Source organism: Talpa europaea (assembly GCF_964194135.1).
Source record: "Talpa europaea genome assembly, chromosome: 10".
NCBI lineage: Eukaryota > Metazoa > Chordata > Mammalia > Eulipotyphla > Talpidae > Talpa > Talpa europaea.
In genome coordinates this window covers 23,774,138-23,794,334 of record NC_140077.1, presented here as the reverse complement: position 1 = coordinate 23,794,334, position 20,197 = coordinate 23,774,138, and the positions used below count along the sequence as shown (strand labels likewise).

The 20,197-nt window shown below is 36.2% G+C and overlaps 1 protein-coding gene across 1 annotated transcript; it reads left to right on the top strand.

Moving 5' to 3' along the window:
- Positions 1-14,366: 14,366 nt before the first annotated feature.
- On the top strand, positions 14,367-18,812 carry ZNF518A (zinc finger protein 518A; the record flags this gene model as incomplete). The annotated part of the gene is made up of 1 exon (XM_084245917.1): positions 14,367-18,812. The coding sequence occupies one exon, from the start codon at positions 14,367-14,369 to the stop codon at positions 18,810-18,812; it is 4,446 nt and encodes a 1,481-aa protein (XP_084102043.1).
- Positions 18,813-20,197: the final 1,385 nt, after the last annotated feature.

Sequence of the window (20,197 nt, the reverse complement as noted above, 5' to 3'; positions counted from 1 at the left end):
AGAGTTATCCTTGACATTTTTCTTTTCCTGTAGACCAAATTTAGTCTGTTAGCAAATTCTATAGGCTCTATCTTTAAAACATATCTGGAGTCTGACCATGCCTCATTGTTTCCACCAAGTTGCCATCATCTTTTACCTGGGTAATTGCTGTATAATCGCTAAACTGGTCTCCTTGCTTTCACTTTTACTCCCTGCCAAATATTCTGTTTTTAACATAGCAACCAAAGTGATCAGCCCATGGTATTTCTCTGCCCAAAATGGTCCAGTAACTTTCTGTCTCATTCATAGTAAAATCAAAGTCCTTAGCAATTTTAGTCCTCTACTTCTTTGACTTCACCTCCTATTACTTTTCCACTGGTGCTTTCTCTTCCAGTTACATTCAGCTTATTGCTGTTTCCCAGATATGTCAGGCATATGCCATACCCATGGTCTTAGGACTTAACTATTTATTTATTTATTTTTTTGGTAATGTAACAGGGTGGTCCCCAGGAAAGGGGGAGGTTCCCTGCCCCACCCAAGGGAGGGTGGAGCTGAGCAGGAAGAGGAAAAGCTGCAGAAGAGACTGAGGTAGGAAGCAGGATGGAGCCAGGAGACCTGGAGGAGGCGCATGGAGCCTAGAGACACGTGAAGAAACTGCGCTTGTCTTTTGGTCGTGGACTGGGTGACACAGATGTGGGTGAGACCCGTGGGGAGGTAACAATGGCAGCTTTTATCTTGATGTTGATTTTGCTCTTTTCCTTCTGGGCTTGTCCGGTTGTTTGTGACCCTTTTCTGTGGGTCCCCACTGGAAGATGCTTTAGACTTGTAGCAGGCTTTGGGGCCTTGTTCTGGGCCGATCCCATATGGATGGACTTTTACCCAGGAGGGGACGGGTAACTTTGGGTGCTTCATTTAGAAACTAGACTCTTTGCCTTACCTGTATTGTTTCCTAGTTTTATTAAAGTTCCTTCCCATTAAAGTCTCCTATGTTTTGTGTTGATGCGGCGGATGGCAGAACCCATTTAGAATAGGCAGGTTTGCGGGGTTTGGGCTGCCCCTCTCCCTGTCCTATAACAGTAATGTTCTCTCCTTCAACTCCTTAAGATCTTGGCTCAATTAGGATATATTAAAGTGAGGTCTCTTTCACTTTGTATTTAAGAATTGCAACTCTCTGATTCTGCTTTATCTTCACTGCTTAATTTTTCTCCATAGCACTTGTCACCTTTGAATATATCATTTTTTACTTACCTTGTATATTAGTTGAATAACTTGTAGTGTTAGCTCCAGGAAGAGAGGGATTTTTATCCTTTTTTCGCTGCTATATTCCCAATGATTAGGAAATAAACTGGCGCAGGTTAGGTGCTAGCTACAAGCTCAACTCTATGCTAGATGCTAGTGATACAGTAAGGTATATGACAGATGTGGTCCTTAGACTTATGCAGCTTTTAGTGCAGTGAGACAGACAGAAAATAAATTTGTAAGTAGATAAAATATTGCCTGAGAAAAGAAGTTTTACAAACTAGATAGGGGCGTAAAATAGAGAACATATTTTTTTTCTTTTTGAGAAGGTAAATAGGTTGGGAATGACCTTTCTAAGATGAGACCCAAAAGATGAGAAGAATCTATCCATTTGAAGAAAGTAGGGGCTAGCAGGTACCTAGACCTGGGGTGGGAAAGAAAGGAAAAAAGAGTCTTTGAGGAGCTGAGACACTGTATGTTAGCTGGCTAGAATGTATTTATAGATGGAGAACAGTGTGAGATGAAATTTAGAGAGAGGTCCAGTAACAGATGTCACTGTTCTTGCAGGCTTTAGCGAAGAGATTCCATGTTATTTTAAGAGCCTTGGGAAGCGACTAAGGAGTTTTAAGTGGGAAGTATTTTGACCTAGTTGATATTAAGATCACTTTTGCTCTTGTGTGGAGTCTGGATTCAGAGGAGGGGGGGGGGGAGAGGGAAGTGTGAGTGCCAGTTAGGAAGATTACCATTTTAAACGAAATTAGAAATGACAACAGGTAAGGTAATGATAGTGGAGATGGAAAGAAGAGTTTAAGATGTGTCTTGGAGTTAGAAGCAATAGGACTTGCAGATGGATTAATGCGGGATGTAAAGGAGAGAGGAATCAAGTGTGAGTCCTTGTTTTTGGGTTGAGTAAGTAGATGGAGTGTGATGCCATTAGTTGAGATGTGGAATCCTGGGGAGTGAAATTTGTTTTCTACCCATAGAGATGTGTATGTGTTCAAAGAAAAATCGAACAGTTTATATTATTTTGGGAGATAGATTACATATGTGTTCATAAATATTCTCTTCATCAAGTAACAATAAATCTGATTCTCCTTCCACTCCTTATGTTCCAAAATATTAAGGAAAATCTGCCTATTCTCCTAAATCACTGCTGTGGCAAAATGATAGAAGAACCAAGGATGAACATAATCGTTCTCCTTCTCAAACTTAATTCATTGGTTTTTATCTACTTTGAGCAGATTATGTCTGTTTTTTTCTCCTAATTCCTACATATAAAAATGTAATTTCTGATTGTGTGCGTGCATGGACACATGCACTAATGTGTGTGTGCACACATGTATGTGTGCATTTTAAATCAGATTCCATTGCAACAAAAACACAGTATGCTCTATATAGTGTTTGATACAAAGTGATTTAATCTGAAACCACAGACTTAATCTGAAACCAGGTATTTGTGTTGAAAATAAGAATAAATGAACTGTTAGTTTCCTGTGTATCCTATCTTCTTGTGAGGGATAGAAATAGAACTTGTCTTTAAGAAACTTATAAATGATCTTGGGAGGCAAAAACAAAAAATGAGATGATGTAATTATAAAAGTTAGTACTTAAGTGGTGTGCAGTGGATATTCAGAGGAGGAGACTAGTGTGTGTTGGAGGATATTTCATGTTCTGACAGGAAGTAGAGGAAAGGAAGTTTGACTATATTGAATTGAGAGAGAGAAGAGGATATAACAAGCCTGGTAAAAGGAAACAGTATGAACAAAGGCAGATAAAGGTATTATGTGTCCTGGAATGGAGAACATACTGGGTTATTTTGTGTGTGTTGCGCGTGTGTGTATCTAATAGTCATAGCTTCAAAGAGAAATGAAATAAAATTCACCACAACCAGTAACTGCTGCTATATTTTAATTTTTTACTTTAACTCTTACCTGATTGTACACTAATGTCATTAGCCTGCCTGAACGTTCTGTGGCTCATTACACACTTGCATTTTGAACTCATATATATAGAAGGTCTTAATTCTGTTTGTATACATAACCCTTCAGAATCTTATCTGTGTTTTAAGCACATTAGACCACAGTGATTGGGAGTTGTTGTTTTTTAAAGATTTATTTATTTATGCATATAAGAACTAGGGTACAGGCCAGAGATGGGGGTGTGAGAGGATTCACCAGAGGCAGAGTGGGGAACAGAACAGGCAGATTGGCTGAAGTACACTGCTGAGGGGAGCAGCTGGTGAGACAGGAGGTCTGCTATGCCATGTGGGTAGCTCCCTGGCCAGCTGGGGATCGAACTCATGCTGCAGTGGCTGTGGATAGTTTCACAATGCTGTGTTTAACCCCTTGTGCCACCAGCGAGGTCCCTTAAACCACAGTGATTTGAAGAGAGCAAGCTTTTACTATATGTAGAAATTCTACAAAATTTATTCTTTTCACTTCTTTGTAATATGATAGGTATTACCCTTTCAAACAAACTTAAAAAAAAAAATCGAAACATGTACAAAAAGCCTAAGCTGAAAATGTTCCAAGTCATAAAAACATAATAGTTAATTTGAGGGTACTGAACTGGGTTCTGCTTTGAAAATAAGAGGTTTTTTTTCCCTTATCCATTCCATTCAGGCAGAATCTTACATGTTTGTAGTAAGCTTTTTCTTCTGAATGTCATTTTTGTTCTGTCTTCAGTTATAAGAAAATAATGGCTAATCTATCTGTGTAATGTAACAAGTTACACAGCTATATACTAAGTCACAAATAGGGTTAAGCTAAAGTCAGAGTATTTTAGTTTTTTGTTAAGCAATTACAATATGCAGATTTTCCTCCACTTATGTGGTTATGTCCTGATAAGCCTGTAGTAAGTTGAAAATACATTTAATAATGCCTAAACTGCCGAACAGCTTGCCTTAAACGTGCTTAGAACACTTAACATTAGCCTACAGGTGGGCAAAATCATCTAATACGAAGCCTGTTTTAAAATAAAGTATTGACTGTCTCATGTAGTTATAAAAACTACTGAAAGTGAGAAAAACAAAATGACTATATGGGTTCTCACAGTTGAAAGCACCCTGGACCTGAAGAATATTTGAAGCATTGAACTAAAATTAATTGCTGGATGATAGGGATGCTGATGGTCACACAGAGTGTCAATTTTTCGCTTCTGACTAGGCTTGAGAATAGCTGGTAGCACGTTGTTTGCTATGGTTCTCAGCAATTTGTTATGGAAAGCAGACAAAAAGCTCCAGGAATGGTACTTTTTGAGTCATTATTCAAGTGTTCCTTATCCTTGATATTTTACTTTGGGAATATCTTTAAAAAATTTCTTTGTTTCTACCTCATGAATCCTAACCTCTGCCAGTGCTGCCAATTCTCTTCCCTCACTTTTTGTTTGGATTACCACTTACTCCTCTGATTTTCTCACTTCCATTTTTGCTCACTTTCTCCAATATGTCTTATCTAGAAAATCTGATATTTCTTAAATACTTCTTTTATAATCTCACTGCTCATGATCTAACAAAGGCTCCCTATTACTTTCCACTCAAGTTGAAATCTGTCCTCTGCAACCTGTCTCTCTCACCCTCCCATTATGCATTCTTTTGCCAGTCTAGATTGTGCTGAGCTGAGGGAGAAAAATGCTTTTCTTCTAATGTTTCTGTATTTTGTTTTTCTGGTCTTGACAGGCTTTGCTCCTTTGTTACATGTTTATGTCCCACTGCTCTTTAAAGGGTTCAGCACAAAACCTACTTTTATGTAAAGTAAATACAGTCAACACTGATCTGTCAATTCACTATCTTAAGAACCTTTTGTTACAAGTCATAGAACTAGCTTAAGCTGTTTTAAGCTGAAAGGGGGTACTTAAAGCATTTCCTAGAATTCTAGAATTCAAGGATAGGAATATATATATATAGAAAATACTTAGTAAAGAAATATGCTAATGACAGTACCCCTTTGGCTACAATCAGGGTACTTAGGAGAGCTGATGATTTTCTTCCATTTGTTTTGGTTTGTGTTTTGCTATGCCATGCTGTCAGTCCTTAAAAACAAATAAACAAAAAACAACAATTAACCTGTTAATAGTTTGGATGATATCTTTCTATAGATTTGTTTATGCTTATATAAGCATGTAGAGTTTTTCTTCCTAACATAGATATGAGGTTCTTTCCTCCTCATTTAAAAATGTATTGCATGTCTTAATCTTTAACTTCCTTTTTTAAAAACTAAAAAAGTTCACAGTAAATATCTTTCCAAGTCAGTTCATATATATCCCTATCTTTATAATGTTTTCATGTAGATGTTCCATAAATTTCATAATTTTCCTGCTTATGAACATTTAAGTGATACTTAAATACAACTATATGTTATGCTTTTATTTCTGTTGGATAGGTTGTTAAAAGTGTAGTTTATGGGGTCATACTTAGAATGTATGAAGGAAATCAATTCTGTTCAAGGAACCTATAAATTGCTAAAAGTGACTCAAGCAGTGGAAAACCCAAAAAGCTCAGGAATCATAGAAGAACTTGCAAAAGTTACAAGGCCTACAGTCTAAAGAGGAGCCAGACCTGTATGGTATTGTTGGTGTAATCTGTGTAATTTTAGGAGGGAACAGTTCTCATGTTTGGTGAACTACTGCAGAGCAGATGAGATAGTAGAAATTCTCCATAACACCAGTGCAAAAATTGTTAAAGATAACATCAAACAAGAAAATTTTAAATAGTTAGAACATCAAATCTAGCACTTTAAGAACAATATGCTTAACTAGTGTAAAAAAAATCTGAACATTATAGTTACTATACATTTATTGTATAATATATAGAAAAATATGGCCAAATTTATACTGATTTTATACAATTTTTTACTGTTGTATTTTTTTTAACAGTGTACCAAGATCAGGAAGCATATTATTGGTTGAATACCATTTACTTTTCGATATAAACATTCAACTTTATATTTGTATAATAAAATTGCATACTTCACTGTTATTCTGGTGATACCAACACCCTTAATTATTCTTTAGGTAACGTCATAGCTCATAAACTAATTGCAAAATAAAAAAAACACTTCTATGAATTTATTTAATATTGAGCATTATATTATACATGTAAGCCATAATCAAATATATAATGTAGATTAAATGGTATGAATTATTTTAATATGTTTATAATGAATATAAATATATATTTTGCAAACTTTCTTAAAAAGGTTGTGTTAGCTTATAATCCCTTCATTGGTATATCAGAGTGCCTCTATTAGTAGAAAATGAGTTTTTAAAAATGAAGTCCTATGAAACAGGTCTTAATTTTTGTTAGATTTAACAGATATATATCTAACTTTGTAAACAGTTTCTACTACATAATTTCTGTACATATCTTGTCAAGAACTGGAGACAAATGGTTCATGGACCATTGGCAGGTCATATTTTTAATAGCACTGTGTCTAGCCTAACCTGGGAGGGGAGAAAGGGATTATTGGGTGGGATTTGTGTCTCAACATATATGGTATTTAATCCTCTTGTGTTTGGTATGGTGTCCACTCTCAGATGTGTCGAGTATCCCCTATGTCAGAGATTCTTCTCTTTTGCTTTCCACGGAGAATAAACCTCCAGACTTACGCTGTGTACGGGGAACAGCAGCTACCTATTTTCAGGGAGTGGGGCAGGGAATTTTAGTATCTAACCAAAACTCAGAAGCAACCTTACTTCAAATTTCTTAGCTTCTTTCTCCCTCCTTCCCATTTCAGTTATTTGCTGCCAATTCCTACACCTTTTGAACATACGGACTATAGAATGGGTTAGTTCTTAACTTTCCCCACTGTCTGCTTGGGATTTAGTTTTCTGGAGCCTACGAGGTCATTCACTACTTACTGATCTATTTTCTGGCCTCTGTAAATTTGTTGCTAATTGTCATCTCTACTGTTCTGCATTTATTCATGCTTTTTAAAGGACTTCTTATGTATTTGTCATGTGTTCAGTGTTTCCCTTGTCCAGTCTTTTTTTTTTTTAACTGTATCAACAATATTTACATTTATTTCTATTTTGTAGACTATATTGTTGATACTTTTTCTGTATCACATTATCTCCTTTTTTCAGTTCTTTTTTCTGATTGAAATTTGATTTTGCCTGAAGTATTACATAAAACTTTTTTCCAGGAAAAATATGTAGGTAATACAGATACTCTCTGAACCCTTGCATATCTAAATTGTGGTTTTCCCACATATTTAAGTTATTCTGGTATAAAATTAATTCTTGGGTTAATTCTGTCCCCCCAAAATTCTGCAGATGTTATTTTGTTGTCTTAGCATTTAGAATTATGAATTCAATTTCTGATTAACATTAGTATATGATTAAAATTGGTGTTGGTGCTGAAAAGTTGATCATCGTTTTAGGCTAACTCCATCTGTTTTTTGGTGGAGTTTTTTAAACTTTTTTTAAGCGTAAACATTTTACTAGGACAAGTTGTAGATACTGAGTTTTACATTCTCCTCCCACTAATAATCTGGCCTGGCATTTTGGGAGCCTTTGATTTTGAAAATTCAAGTCTTAAAAGAATTAATAAAATTAATAAAAAAGATCACTGACTTTGATCTCTTTCTCATGGTAGTATATTCTTTTTTTTTCCTCAGTGTATTATCTCATATTTTAACTGAAACTGTCAACTATTACTTGATTTTTGAAATCTTTTCCTAAAGTAACTTTTACTGTAATTACTGTTTTTCACTGCTGGATGGGAGGGAAGGGGGTAGATTTCTCCAAGTGTTCAGATTATTTCCTTCTTTTAAGCTGCTGTTTCCAAAGGGATGTTTCTACCCATTTATCTTTTTTGGTTGCATTGTTAATTGAGATGAATTCTTAAAATAAACCAAGATGGCCTCAGTTTTTTTGTTTGGGGCGGGGGAAGAAGTTAAGAGTAAACGTAATTTTTCTAATAGCTTAGAGACTATTTATATGGGGAAAAAAAACAGAATTCTTCAACAAGAAGACAGTGGTCATGCATATAAGGAAGATTTATCTTTTGTTTAAAAATAATTTCCTCTTTACATCTCTCCTTGCAGCTGGTGCTAGCAACCCCCAACTCTGTTTGATCTGAGAATTCTGGATTCATTTTCTTCCTCCTCATATCCCAGCACAAATTTCCTCTCACCCCCAAAGTACTCTACACAGTCTTCCTTTCAAGCCCTCACCTTCCATCCCAAGGTATGTTAAGGGTGGAAGTGGGCAGAATTTGTCAACATTTTCTTACTTAGAGCCTGCTTTATTGATACTAAATATTGGTTGAATAAATGTCCCCTAGTCAACTTCCTGTTCTAAATTGGGGCTTGGCAGTAGGTCAGCATTTATTTTTGCTCCTCTGTCTTGCAACCATTTCATACCCAACACCTTGTAGTATTTGTAGGGAATGTTTTAGTTTCTAACCATTTTATTTTAAAGATTGATTTATGCATACAAAAACTGGGGTGTAGCCGGAGGTGTGGGGGATGAGAGGATTCACCAGAGACTGAGTGGGGAGCAGAACAGGAGGACTGACTGCTGAGGGGAGCGGTAGGTGAGACAGGAGAGATCTGCTGTGCCATGTGGGTTAGGTCCCTGGCCAGGGATCAAACTCCTGCACAGTGGCTGGTGATAGCTTGACAACAATTAGACTTTAACCCCTGTGCTACCAGGGAGGCCCAGTTTGTAACCATTTTGCAGGATTTTCTGTATTACATTTTTTTGTTTATGTTTCAGTGGAAATTGGGAGAGAGGAGAAGTCAAATGACTTGCTATTTTAATGCAGAAAACTCCATATTATTTTAAAGGAACAGTCTCACTTCATCTAAATAGTATTATTTCAGGGCTTTATGATATGTAGGTTAAATCTCGTGAGGTAATAATACATAAGTAAAAGGCAGTAATTTAAATAGGACATTAAAAATCAGTAATCCTTGTTGGCTGGGTCGAGATTGCACTATAATGAAGAACATTAGTTAGTTCATTGGAGAATTAAAATTATAAAATTTTTATTTTTTAATGTTATCTGTTATTTTTTACTAATAAGTGGCAACTGTAGCATAATTTGCCATCAGGTATCTTTAGTTGCTTCTGGTTGCTACAGATTGAACATAGTTGACAGCAAAATAGAGTCTATAAACTTAAATTTTAAGGGCAGAAAAAAAACTCAAAATTATCTGAAATATACGAACTCATACACAAAATACTGACATTCAACATTAATTGTTGAAGTTATAAAAGTTTCTTCTTTTATGTCATTGTTGTCCCTGCAGGCGTGTCGCTGTGATTGTCCTGCCGCCATAGCACATGTGAGCAAGCACCATAGTTCCTTGTGCTCTCCTCTCCCCTATTTGACCTTCTCCCCTCCTCCCCATGCTGTTTGCCACTAATCTCTAGTCAGCACGCAAGTTTTATCTTTTTCTTGACCCTTTGTTTGGTTTTCCTACATTCCACCTATAAGTGAAACCATTTGGTATTTTTTTCCCTTCTGACTTATTACACTTAGCATAATAACCCCTTACAGCACCATCCATATTGTTGTAAGTGGCATGAGTTTATGTTTTTTGATCACTGAGTAGTATTCCATTGTGTATATGTACCACAACTTTTGGATCCCTTTGTTCGTTTTGGGGCATTTAGGTTGTTTCTGTCTTAGCTATTGTAAATAGTGCTGCAGTAAATATAGAAGTGCAGGTGTCTTTTTGAATTAATGCTTTTGTGTCCTTTGGGTAGATTCCTAGAAGTGGAATCACTGGATCATAAGGTAGATCCATTTTTAGTATTTTTGAGGGTCTTTCACACAGCTTTCCATAGTGGCTGGACCAGTTTGTATTCCCACCAGCAGTGTAAGAGGGTTCCTGTTTCTGTATATCCTCATAAAATACAATAGAGGAAAAATAGGCAAAACACTTCATCATCCATCCTCCTAGCATTTATTGTTTCCAGTTTTTTTTTTTTTTTTTTTTTTTTAATACGGGCCATTCTTACAGGTATGAGGTAGTATCTCACTGGGGTTTTGATTTTCATTTCCCTGATAATAAGTAATGTTGGACCTTTTTTCATATGCTTATTGGCTATTTGCATTTCTTCTTTGGAGAAGTGTCTTTTAGCTCTTCTGCTAAATAGCTTTTTGGATTGGGTTGTTTGCTTTGTTTTTGTGGAGTTGTGTAAGCTCTTTGTAGGTCTTTGATGTCAGTGCCTTAATCAGTTGTATAGTGCGCAAATACTTTCTCCCATTCTTTAGGTTGTCTCTTTGTTTTGGTTACTGTCTTTTTTGTCCTAGCCTTTTATCTTTTTTGTTTTCCTTCCTTCTGGAGATGAATCTTCAAAAATGTTTCTGAGGTATATGTGATGGAGTGTTTTGCCTGTGTTTTTCTTGTATTTTATGGTTTCAGGTCTTACATTCAAGTCTTTTGTCCATTTTGAGTTGGTTTTTGTGTGTGGTGTCTAGTCTAGTTTCATTCTTTTCTATGTGGCTGCCCAGTTTTCCCAGCACCATTTATTGAAGAGACTTCCGTGTTCAAGTACATATTCTTTGCTCCTTTTTCACACACTTTAATGGGTGAACTTTGTGACATCTGTTTCATCTGCCATGTGACCTATTGATTTTAATTATTTTCTGTGTGTACTGGAAAGGTGAGGTTGCTGGATGGTCAACTCTGATTAAGCAGTGTATTAATATATATGACCTACCTCGGCCTTTAGTGTTAGCAGGGACCATGTTTTTTAATCTCTCCATAGCATCGATCAGAATGCCTCACATTTATGGTAGGCATTTACTAGTGTTAATTGATTGAGGTATTGAAAAACATTTTTTTACACTAGTTGTCAGGCTTGGATATGTTACGGGAAAATTTTTAATTGTAGAGATATTTTAAAATGGAATTGATAGTATTGAATTATTTATTTTTAAAATTTATTCAGTTATGCACACAAGAACTGGGGCATAGGCCAGAGGTGTGGGGGGTGAAAGGATTCATCAGAGACAGAATAGGGATCAGAACATCAGACAGAGTGAAATATACTGCTGAGGGGAGCAGCAGGTGAGACAGGGGAGGTCTGCTGCGCTATGTAAGTTGCTCTGGGGGATTGAAATGGCTGGGGGATTGAACTCGTGCTGCAGTGGCTGCGGACAGCCTCATAGGTTGCGTCTTAACCTGTTGCGCCACCAGGGAGACCCCGGAATTGATAGTATTTAGAAGCATTATCAAAATCTAGCTTTAGTGTTACACATAGTTTTTAGACACATGTTACATTTAGACTGTGTCTAAAAGAAGCAGTTTGCCTTTTTTTTTTTTTAAATAGGATTGTGTTTTTTTATTTTATTTATTTATATATACAAGCACTGGGTACAGTCAGAAGCGCGGGAGGGTGAGAGAATTCACCAGAGCCAGAGCGGGGAGCAGAGCAGGCAGAAGGACCGAGGTACACTGCTGAGGGGAGCAGCGGGCGCCAGGAGAGGCCTGCGCGCCATGTGGGACCCTCCTCAGGTGGCTGGTGAGCAGCCGGGGATCGAACCAGCGCCGCAGAGGCTGCGGGCAGCTTCGCAACCCAGCGCTCAACCGCTGCGCTACCAGGGAGGCCCAAGCAGTTTGCCTTTTATAATGATATCCTTGGTAGTTTCCTCTTGTGTGGAATACAGTTTCCTCTATATGGTAGTAGAAAAACTTGCCTATTAATAATGGCCAAATTATTATATTTGGAAAATGGAGGCAAGTCATTGATAGATATACTTTAAATGTTGCACATATTTGAACTCCTCTGCCCTTAAGTTCTGGTAATGCCGTGGGTGATTCCATTGATGATTATGATGCTTATCACTATTGTGAATGTGCCACAGCATTGGGAATCTTCTCAGTTGGTATGGAGAATCCACCAGGTGTCAATGAGTGCTTTTCTAGCCAATTATTTCTTTAAAAAAATTATTTTTACATTTAACTTTGACATTGTGAAAACTTTTAAATAAAAATTTTAATATTTATTGCATTAGGCATAGTATATGAAAAATTCAGTAAACTGGTACCCTGCTAGGAAATTCATTATCAGTTTAGTATGTATGTATCTGATGAATATTAAATGTCAGAAGTATTAAGTAGTTAATTTTTAATTGCTTTCTCTCAATAAACAATTTATAAAATGGGGAAGTTTCTAGTTATATTTAGATTAATTGAACATTAAAGTTGAGGCTTTTGTATAGACATCCTGGCTGAAGCTTAACATGATTTATGCTTTGTCTTTTTTGGCTTATCTGATTTTGTCTATTATCTTTTAAATGTGCAAATATAGTGCTTTTATTATCATACCTCGATGCCTTTGTATCTGTTTTACAAAGCTTCATCACATATTTTGAGATTCCATTTTTTGCTAGTTCATCACTCTTTTCCCTTCCAAAGGCAAGAATGAATCAGAAAAATTATAGCAACACAGAAATCACAAAATAAAAAACAAGCTTATTGGTACTTTTAGTACTGTGATAACCAAATAGTCTCACATCACTCTCATGAGATTTTAAAGTTTGTTTCATCTCCTGTATTTTTTTTTTTTTTAAGATTTATTTATTTATGCATACAGGAGCTAGGGTGTAGGCCAGAGGTGCAGGGAATGAGAGGATTCACCAGAAACAGTGGGGAGCAGAACAGGCGGATCAACTGAAATACACTGCTGAGGGGAGCAGCAGGTGAGACAGGAGAGGTTTGCCTCACCATGTGGGTTAGCTCCCTGGCTGGGGATCGAACTTATGCTGCAGTGGCTGCTGATAGCTTCATAGTGCTGAGACTTAACCCCTTGTGCTCCCAGGGAGACCCTCTCTCGTACTTTTTAATAATGCTAACAGTATTATCCTTTCCCATCTACCAGTTTACTCCTGACCTCTTTGACCTTAGTAATATGGAATATAAAACTGGTTAAAGTAAAGGAAACTTCGCTAAATAACCTTTTAAATATAAACGCCATGATTTCTACAGTGTATTTATGCCATAGACTTAAAGGGTTCGTATACAATCAGTCTGAAAGTTACAGCAGAGCATACACATTATAAATTTTCAAATTATGCAATGGTTCTTTGACTGCTTAACTGAACTGATTAATGTCAATCTATGAATGCATGTTTAATAATCTGCCTGCATCATTTGTAACAACTCTTTGAAGGAGGTGGGGGAAGTACTAATGGATTTTTTTAATTTTATAGATGAAGAAACTAAGACACAGATATTGAGACTTCTCTAAAGTAACACAAACTAGTAAGTGTTTGAATTAATGGACACACACTGTAATGGATACATTCTAATGTGCCAAGGGCGTTCCTTTTCACTATCTGCCTGAGTTCTAAGTACAAAAAGCTAAATAACTAAAATCATAGGGAACCAGAGAAGTAGTAGGTGGACTTTATAATACCCTGTTATGTATGTGCTATTTCTGTTAATTTCCTCTTACTTACATTTACCAGTTAGTAATGATAACTTGAGAGAACAGATAATGTTTTTTTGTTGTTGCTGTTAGATGAATGGAACTTTTATTTTAAACATAAGTTATCCCTGAGGCCCTAAGGATGTAGAAAATCTGGAGAGAAGTTTGTTGAAATTTTCACAAGGTAGTAATACTGAAGGATCAACTAAGAATGTTACAGTTGTGTCATTGGAACCACATATGTATAATTGGAACTTCAGTTTAGGGATCCTTTTCTTGTTAGCCTTTTCAAAATCTGTTTAAAACCTGCAGTATCAATATAGACATCTTTGAGCTTAAGAGTTCTTATCCAGTTGTGGTTTTCTATAGATGAATATACTGAGGTGCAGAGAAGTTGATGTTTGCCCAGTGTCACAGAACAGAGCTGGAACTCACGCTTGTATTTCCTGATTTCAAGAATGGTGTTATTTCTACTTCAAACCGTTACATCTTGGTAAGCTGTTCTTAAAATACTTAACAAAATTAAATCTTTCATTTATATGTGATTAACATTCCTACTTTGTTTCAAAATGAATTTAAAAAGAAAAAATTTACTCACACTTTTGTAATGAAAATTTCATTTCTTGTTTGATTTTAGGTGAGTTAATGTGTGGGAAATCCTGGTATTTTGAAGATGTCTTGGCACAGTATTGTGTCCTGTATAAATCACAAGTAACTTCGAGAGTTTTCAGGAAAAAAAAGAAATTTGGATTTTTTGTAAAATCATGCCATCCGAACAGAAACAGTTATTTTTTGATGAAAAACAGAGTACTCTAAAAAAAGATTATGATGTGAAAAATGAGATAGTTGATACTTTGAGATCAGTACTTAAACCAAAAATTTCAGAAAGTAGTTTTCATTATAAACTAAAAAATGTGAAAATTGATTTGCCGAAGATAAATATTCCAAATGAAGTTCTCTTGAAACACGAAGTTGACAAGTACCGAAAATTATTTCAGTGCAAACCACAGACTGCAAGAAAATCTATCAGTATAAAGACTATAAACCGTGTAGAGGAATGTATGCTGTTCCATAAGTCTGAGAGAGTTGAAGAGGGTATAAAAATGTCTGCAAAAATACTCAACTTCAACTGTTTAAAATGCCAAGATAGTACTCGATACAGTCCAAATGATTTGCAGAAACACTTTCACATGTGGCACCATGGTGAATTACCTTCATATCCTTGTGAAATGTGCAGTTTTTCAGCAAATGATTTCCAGGTCTTCAAACAACACAGACGAACCCATAGAAGCACTTTAGTAAAATGTGACATTTGTAATAATGAGAGTGTATATACTTTATTAGACTTGACAAAGCATTTTGCATCCACACATTGTGAAAATGGTAATTTTCAATGTGAAAAGTGCAAATTCTCCACCCAGGATGTTGGCACATTTGTTCAGCACATTCATAGACATAATGAAATCCATTATAAATGCGGTAAATGCCATCATGTATGTTTTACCAAAGGAGAGCTTCAGAAGCACCTTTATGTTCATTCTGGTACATTTCCCTTCACTTGTCAATATTGTAACTATGGTGCTACCAGGAGAGAGCACCTTATAAGACATGTTATAACTTTGCACAAAGAACATTTATATGCAAAAGAAAAACTGGAAAAAGACAAATATGAAAAAAGGATGGCAAAGACTTCAGCAGGACTTAAGCTAATATTGAAAAGATACAAGATAGGTGCATCAAGGAAGACATTCTGGAAACGTAAGAAAATCAATGGAAGTGACCGAAGTATGGAAAAGAACACTCAAGTGCTTAGAAAAGTGACTAGAACACTGGTTAAATCTGAAGACCAGAGTCATCTTGTTCAGGAACATTTAAATGTAGAAAAGGGTGAAAGACTGTACGGTGAGAATAATGATAAACCTGCTGAGTCAGAGTCAGAAAAGCCAGATGTTCTGTCCACTGGGCAATGTAATAGAGTTGAAGAGGGATCAAATTGTACTTCAGGTTTCTTGAAGAATGCTGTGCAAGGACCTACAGTGTTAATGGTGAAAAACAATAGAATAACAGTTCCTGCTAACTACAGTGCTAAGTTTATGGGCTTCAAGATGGTGGATGGAAAACAACATATTGTAATAAAGTTGCTGCCTACCAATAAACAGAATTTATATTCAACAGGCTCACAGTCAGAGACTGCAAAGGATAGTACTCATTTGCAGCCACAGACTTTGGATACCACTGGATTTTTATCAGGAATAACAACTGAGTTAAATGACACAGTTTACATGAAAGCAGCTACTCCATTTTCATATCCACCTGTACTTCCGGGGAAAATAACTTCAGAAAAAGAAATGACTTTGCTATCTCAAAGGAACAATATGCTTCAAACAAAGGATGATGAAAAAAATGTATCTTCTTTGTCAACAACATCAGAATTGATTACATCATCAGTGAACTTGACCACAAAACTTGAAACAAGAGATGATGACTTATGGGGAAGTCATATTACTCAGAGTCACCCTGAGGTACTAGGTACTGCCATTAGAAGTCCAGATATAGTCAAACCAAATGCATACAACAGTGGAGATATGCATAACTATTGCATTAATTATGTCAACCCTGAGTTGCCTGTCGAATCTCCCAACCAGGGATCGTTACCTTTTCATAATTACTCAAAAATGAATAATTTAAGTAAACGTCGTAGGTTTTCAGGAACGGCAATGTGTGAAAACCCTCAAAGAGAACCTTCATTAAGCAAGACAGTTTCTCAACAACCGATAAGTGAATCAGTTTTATCCCTAGTGAGGAAGGAGAGCTCAAACCCAGATAGCCTGTTAGCATCTATTAGCCTTTTACATACTAAAGATGGAACCTTAAAAACACAAACTGAAATTGGAGAAGAATGTGTTTTAGGAAAAGGACAAAACATTGATGGACAGAGCCTATATACTAATGAAAATCAGGATTTAGAGAGTATGACTGAAAAGTCTAAATGGGATGACATTTCTAATGTTGACTCACACATGATGCCTAGAATCACATCTGTTTTCTCTCTCCAGAGCAAACAGGCATCAGAATTTTTGCCACCTGAAGTAAACCAGTTACTTCAGGATGGATTGAAAGCAAAAACTGATGTAAAACAAGACTCTGCTAACTCTCCAAATAAAGACCTGCCACTTGATTATGACCAGTCCTATCAGAGACTTGAAGGAGAAGGCAAAGTCATTGAATCTTCAAAAGAGTTCAAAATACAAGGCATCTTTCCAATTCCATCTGCCAGTGTGGGGATTAATGTACCTACAAATGATCTGAATTTAAATTGTAGTGGAAAAGAAAAACAAATGCTGTCAGTGTCACAAGATATGAGAGATTCAGAGAAGACAGCTAGAATTTCAGGTATTGGCACATTACTTAAGACTCAGTCAGATGCAATAATAACACAGCAGCTTGTAAAAGACAAACTGCGAGCCACTACACAAAATTTTGGTTCTTTATATATACAGAATCCACTTATAAATTCAGAACCAAAGAATACTATATATGTACAGACCCCAAAAGGCTTTTTTGTACCATTGCACATTGCAAACAAGCCTGGGTTACATGTCCTTTCGCCAGGAAGATCGCTTCCATTTGTTAGTGCACAAGGTGTACCTGCTTCTCTTCTTTTTAACAAGAAACCTGGGATGCTTTTGGCATTTAATAATGGGAAACTTGAAGGTGTTCCCGCTGTCAAAACTGAGAGTGTTCAAGCTTGTGGAACTGCAACTACGGAGCCTTGCAGAATGCCTTTCTTAAAAGTAGAACAAAATAATAATTGTCTGACACCTGCACTTTGTTCCAGCATTGGCAGTTGTTTGAGCGTGAAAAGTTGCTCAGAAAATACTTTGCCATTAAAAGGCCCTTACATTATTAAATCAGCAGCAAATTCTTCCGTGAAAGCTGTTCCCACTTCTAATGTAATATCTGAGCATCAGGGCACTAAGTTGAATATCTTGGATTCAGTAAAACAGCAGAACGAGACTTTTCCAAAACCACCTCTTTATACCCTCTTGCCTGATGGCAAACAAGCTGTTTTTTTCAAGTGTGTGATGCCAAATAAGACTCAGCTGCTTAAGCCTAAATTAGTCCAAAATAGTACTTATTATCAAAATATACAGCCAAAGAAACCTGAAGGAACACCACAAAAAATACTGCTGAAAATTTTTAACCCTGTTTTAAATGTAACTGCTGCTAATAATCTTTCAGTAAGTAATTGTGCATCCTCATTGCAGAAAGACACTGTACCATCTAACCAAACTACAGGAGAGCAGAAAGAGCCAGAATCTTCTAGCGATGCCTTACCCTTCATACTAGATGATATGATGCCAGCAAATGAAATTGTAATAACTTCTTCTGCGACGTGCCCAGAATCTTCTGACGAACCGATATGTATCTCTGACGGTTCAGAGACCAGGGTATTAAGATGTAAAACAAATTGTACAATTGAGAGAAGCTTCAATAGAAAAAAGACTTCCAAAAAAAATTTTTCAAGAATAAAAACTCAAGTAAGACATATAGATTCTGAAACTGCTTTTGTATCTAGAAACAGAAACTGTAAACGAAAGTATATTGATAGTGACCTAGAACCTCCAAGAAAAAAAGCAACATTACATAGAAAGTGTAAAGAAAAGGCTAAACCTGAAGATGTCCATGAATCATTTGGATTTAGCAGACCTAGACTATCAAAAGATTCAGTCAGAACTTTGCGGCTTTTCCCCTTCAATTCCAAACAGCTTGTGAAATGTCCTAGGAGAAACCAACCGGTTGTAGTTTTGAACCATCCTGATGCAGATGCACCAGAAGTAGTAAATGTAATGAAAACTATTGCTAAATTTAATGGACGTGTACTTAAGGTTTCATTGTCAAAAAGAACTATCGATGCTTTACTAAAACCAGTTTGTTATAATCCTTCTAAAACAACTTATGATTTTTCCAAGAGACACAAAACATTTAAACCTATTAGTTCTGTGAAAGAGAGATTTGTACTAAAATTAACACTCAAAAAGACAAGCAAAAACAATTACCAGATTGTGAAAACTACCTCTGAAAATGTTCTGAAGGCTACATTTAACTGTTGGTTTTGTGGTAGAGTATTTGACAATCAGGATGCCTGGGCTGGTCATGGACAGAGACATTTAATGGAAGCTACTCGTGATTGGAATGTGTTAGAATAATTTATTGTTAACTATGGAAAAGAAAAGTTATCTTAGAAAACAATACTGGGTTGATACCTTAATGCAGACATTTTCTATTTCAATTTAATACCTGAAATTACTTGTAAAAATTGGTAGTGTGTCAACCGAAGAGCAGAAGATATGTGTGATATTTGAAATTGCTTTCGCCACACACATATGTTCAAAGAAACATGACAGCACAGGTGTACTTTGATTTAATTTTTTAAAAGTGTGTTCTTGGGAAGTTTAGGGCTAAAGATAACATAATTTTCTTGACTCAGTTCTTCAGTGACTCAGCAGAGGGTAATGGCTGATGGCCCCATTCCCTCTCTTCTTCCACCAGCCTTATGAATCTGAAAAGTGTAGCTCCTCCAAAGATGGAGAGCTCTTTCATCATGGAACTGAAGGAGTTTCTTACCATTTGTGAAGATGTACTGAGAAAGCTTGAGTAAAGAACTTACAACTTACTCTACATCTGCTATAGTTCTTTGGAGGGGAACTGGGTGCTTTGAGAATACATTTAATTCACTACAGTTACACCTCATGTTTGAAAAGAGCTTCTGACAAATCTTACTTTCTTATAAACTCTACCCTCTGACAGAGGTTGGAACACCCTCGCCAGATAATTTTCTTTTTTCTAAATGTCAAGCATTGCATTCGTAGATGGGCAGCTGGTAAAAGAATTAAACTCTGTCTAGTTTGAAGTCCAATGAAAGAATTTGGGCATATTTCTGAACTTGGTTATATTTTCCAGTGATTGTCTTATACAGAACTAAGCTTGTTTAATTTAAATTGTTTGTTACCCATAGTCCAAGTGACCTTTTTTTTTTTTTTTCCTTGGTTGTCATCCCTTTAAAAAGAGTGGAACTTAGAAGCACTTCCAAGGGTATGGCTTTTCTCAAAAATTGAATTTTTTTCTACGGAAACAATATTATGAAGCAAGATTAGCAAAGCAAATCTTATTTTTGTTTGTGTTTAATTACTCTTAGTATCTGAACATGTCCACGTTGGGACAAACCATTTTTATTATCAATTTTTCAGTATGACTGACAGCCCAAAGCAGATGATTTACTGATTGTTGGCAGTTGAAAATCGAGAAGCATTATAGTGGACTCTGGCAGTGCATGAACTTCAGGACAGATTTCTAAGGGATATGCCCTACATAGAGTTTTGAAATGGACATTTTCATGACAACAACAGAATCATCGGTTTAAACTTCTCATCTTGTAATCTTGGATCAGATTTGTTGGATCATTAGATAATGGAGTTCTTGTATTACAAAATTATGTGAGAGACCATTTTTGTTACATTGCTACTACAAGTGTTATTGATACTTTGATTGAATGAAAACTTCAGGGCTTGTTTTCTGTATATAACAAAAAAAA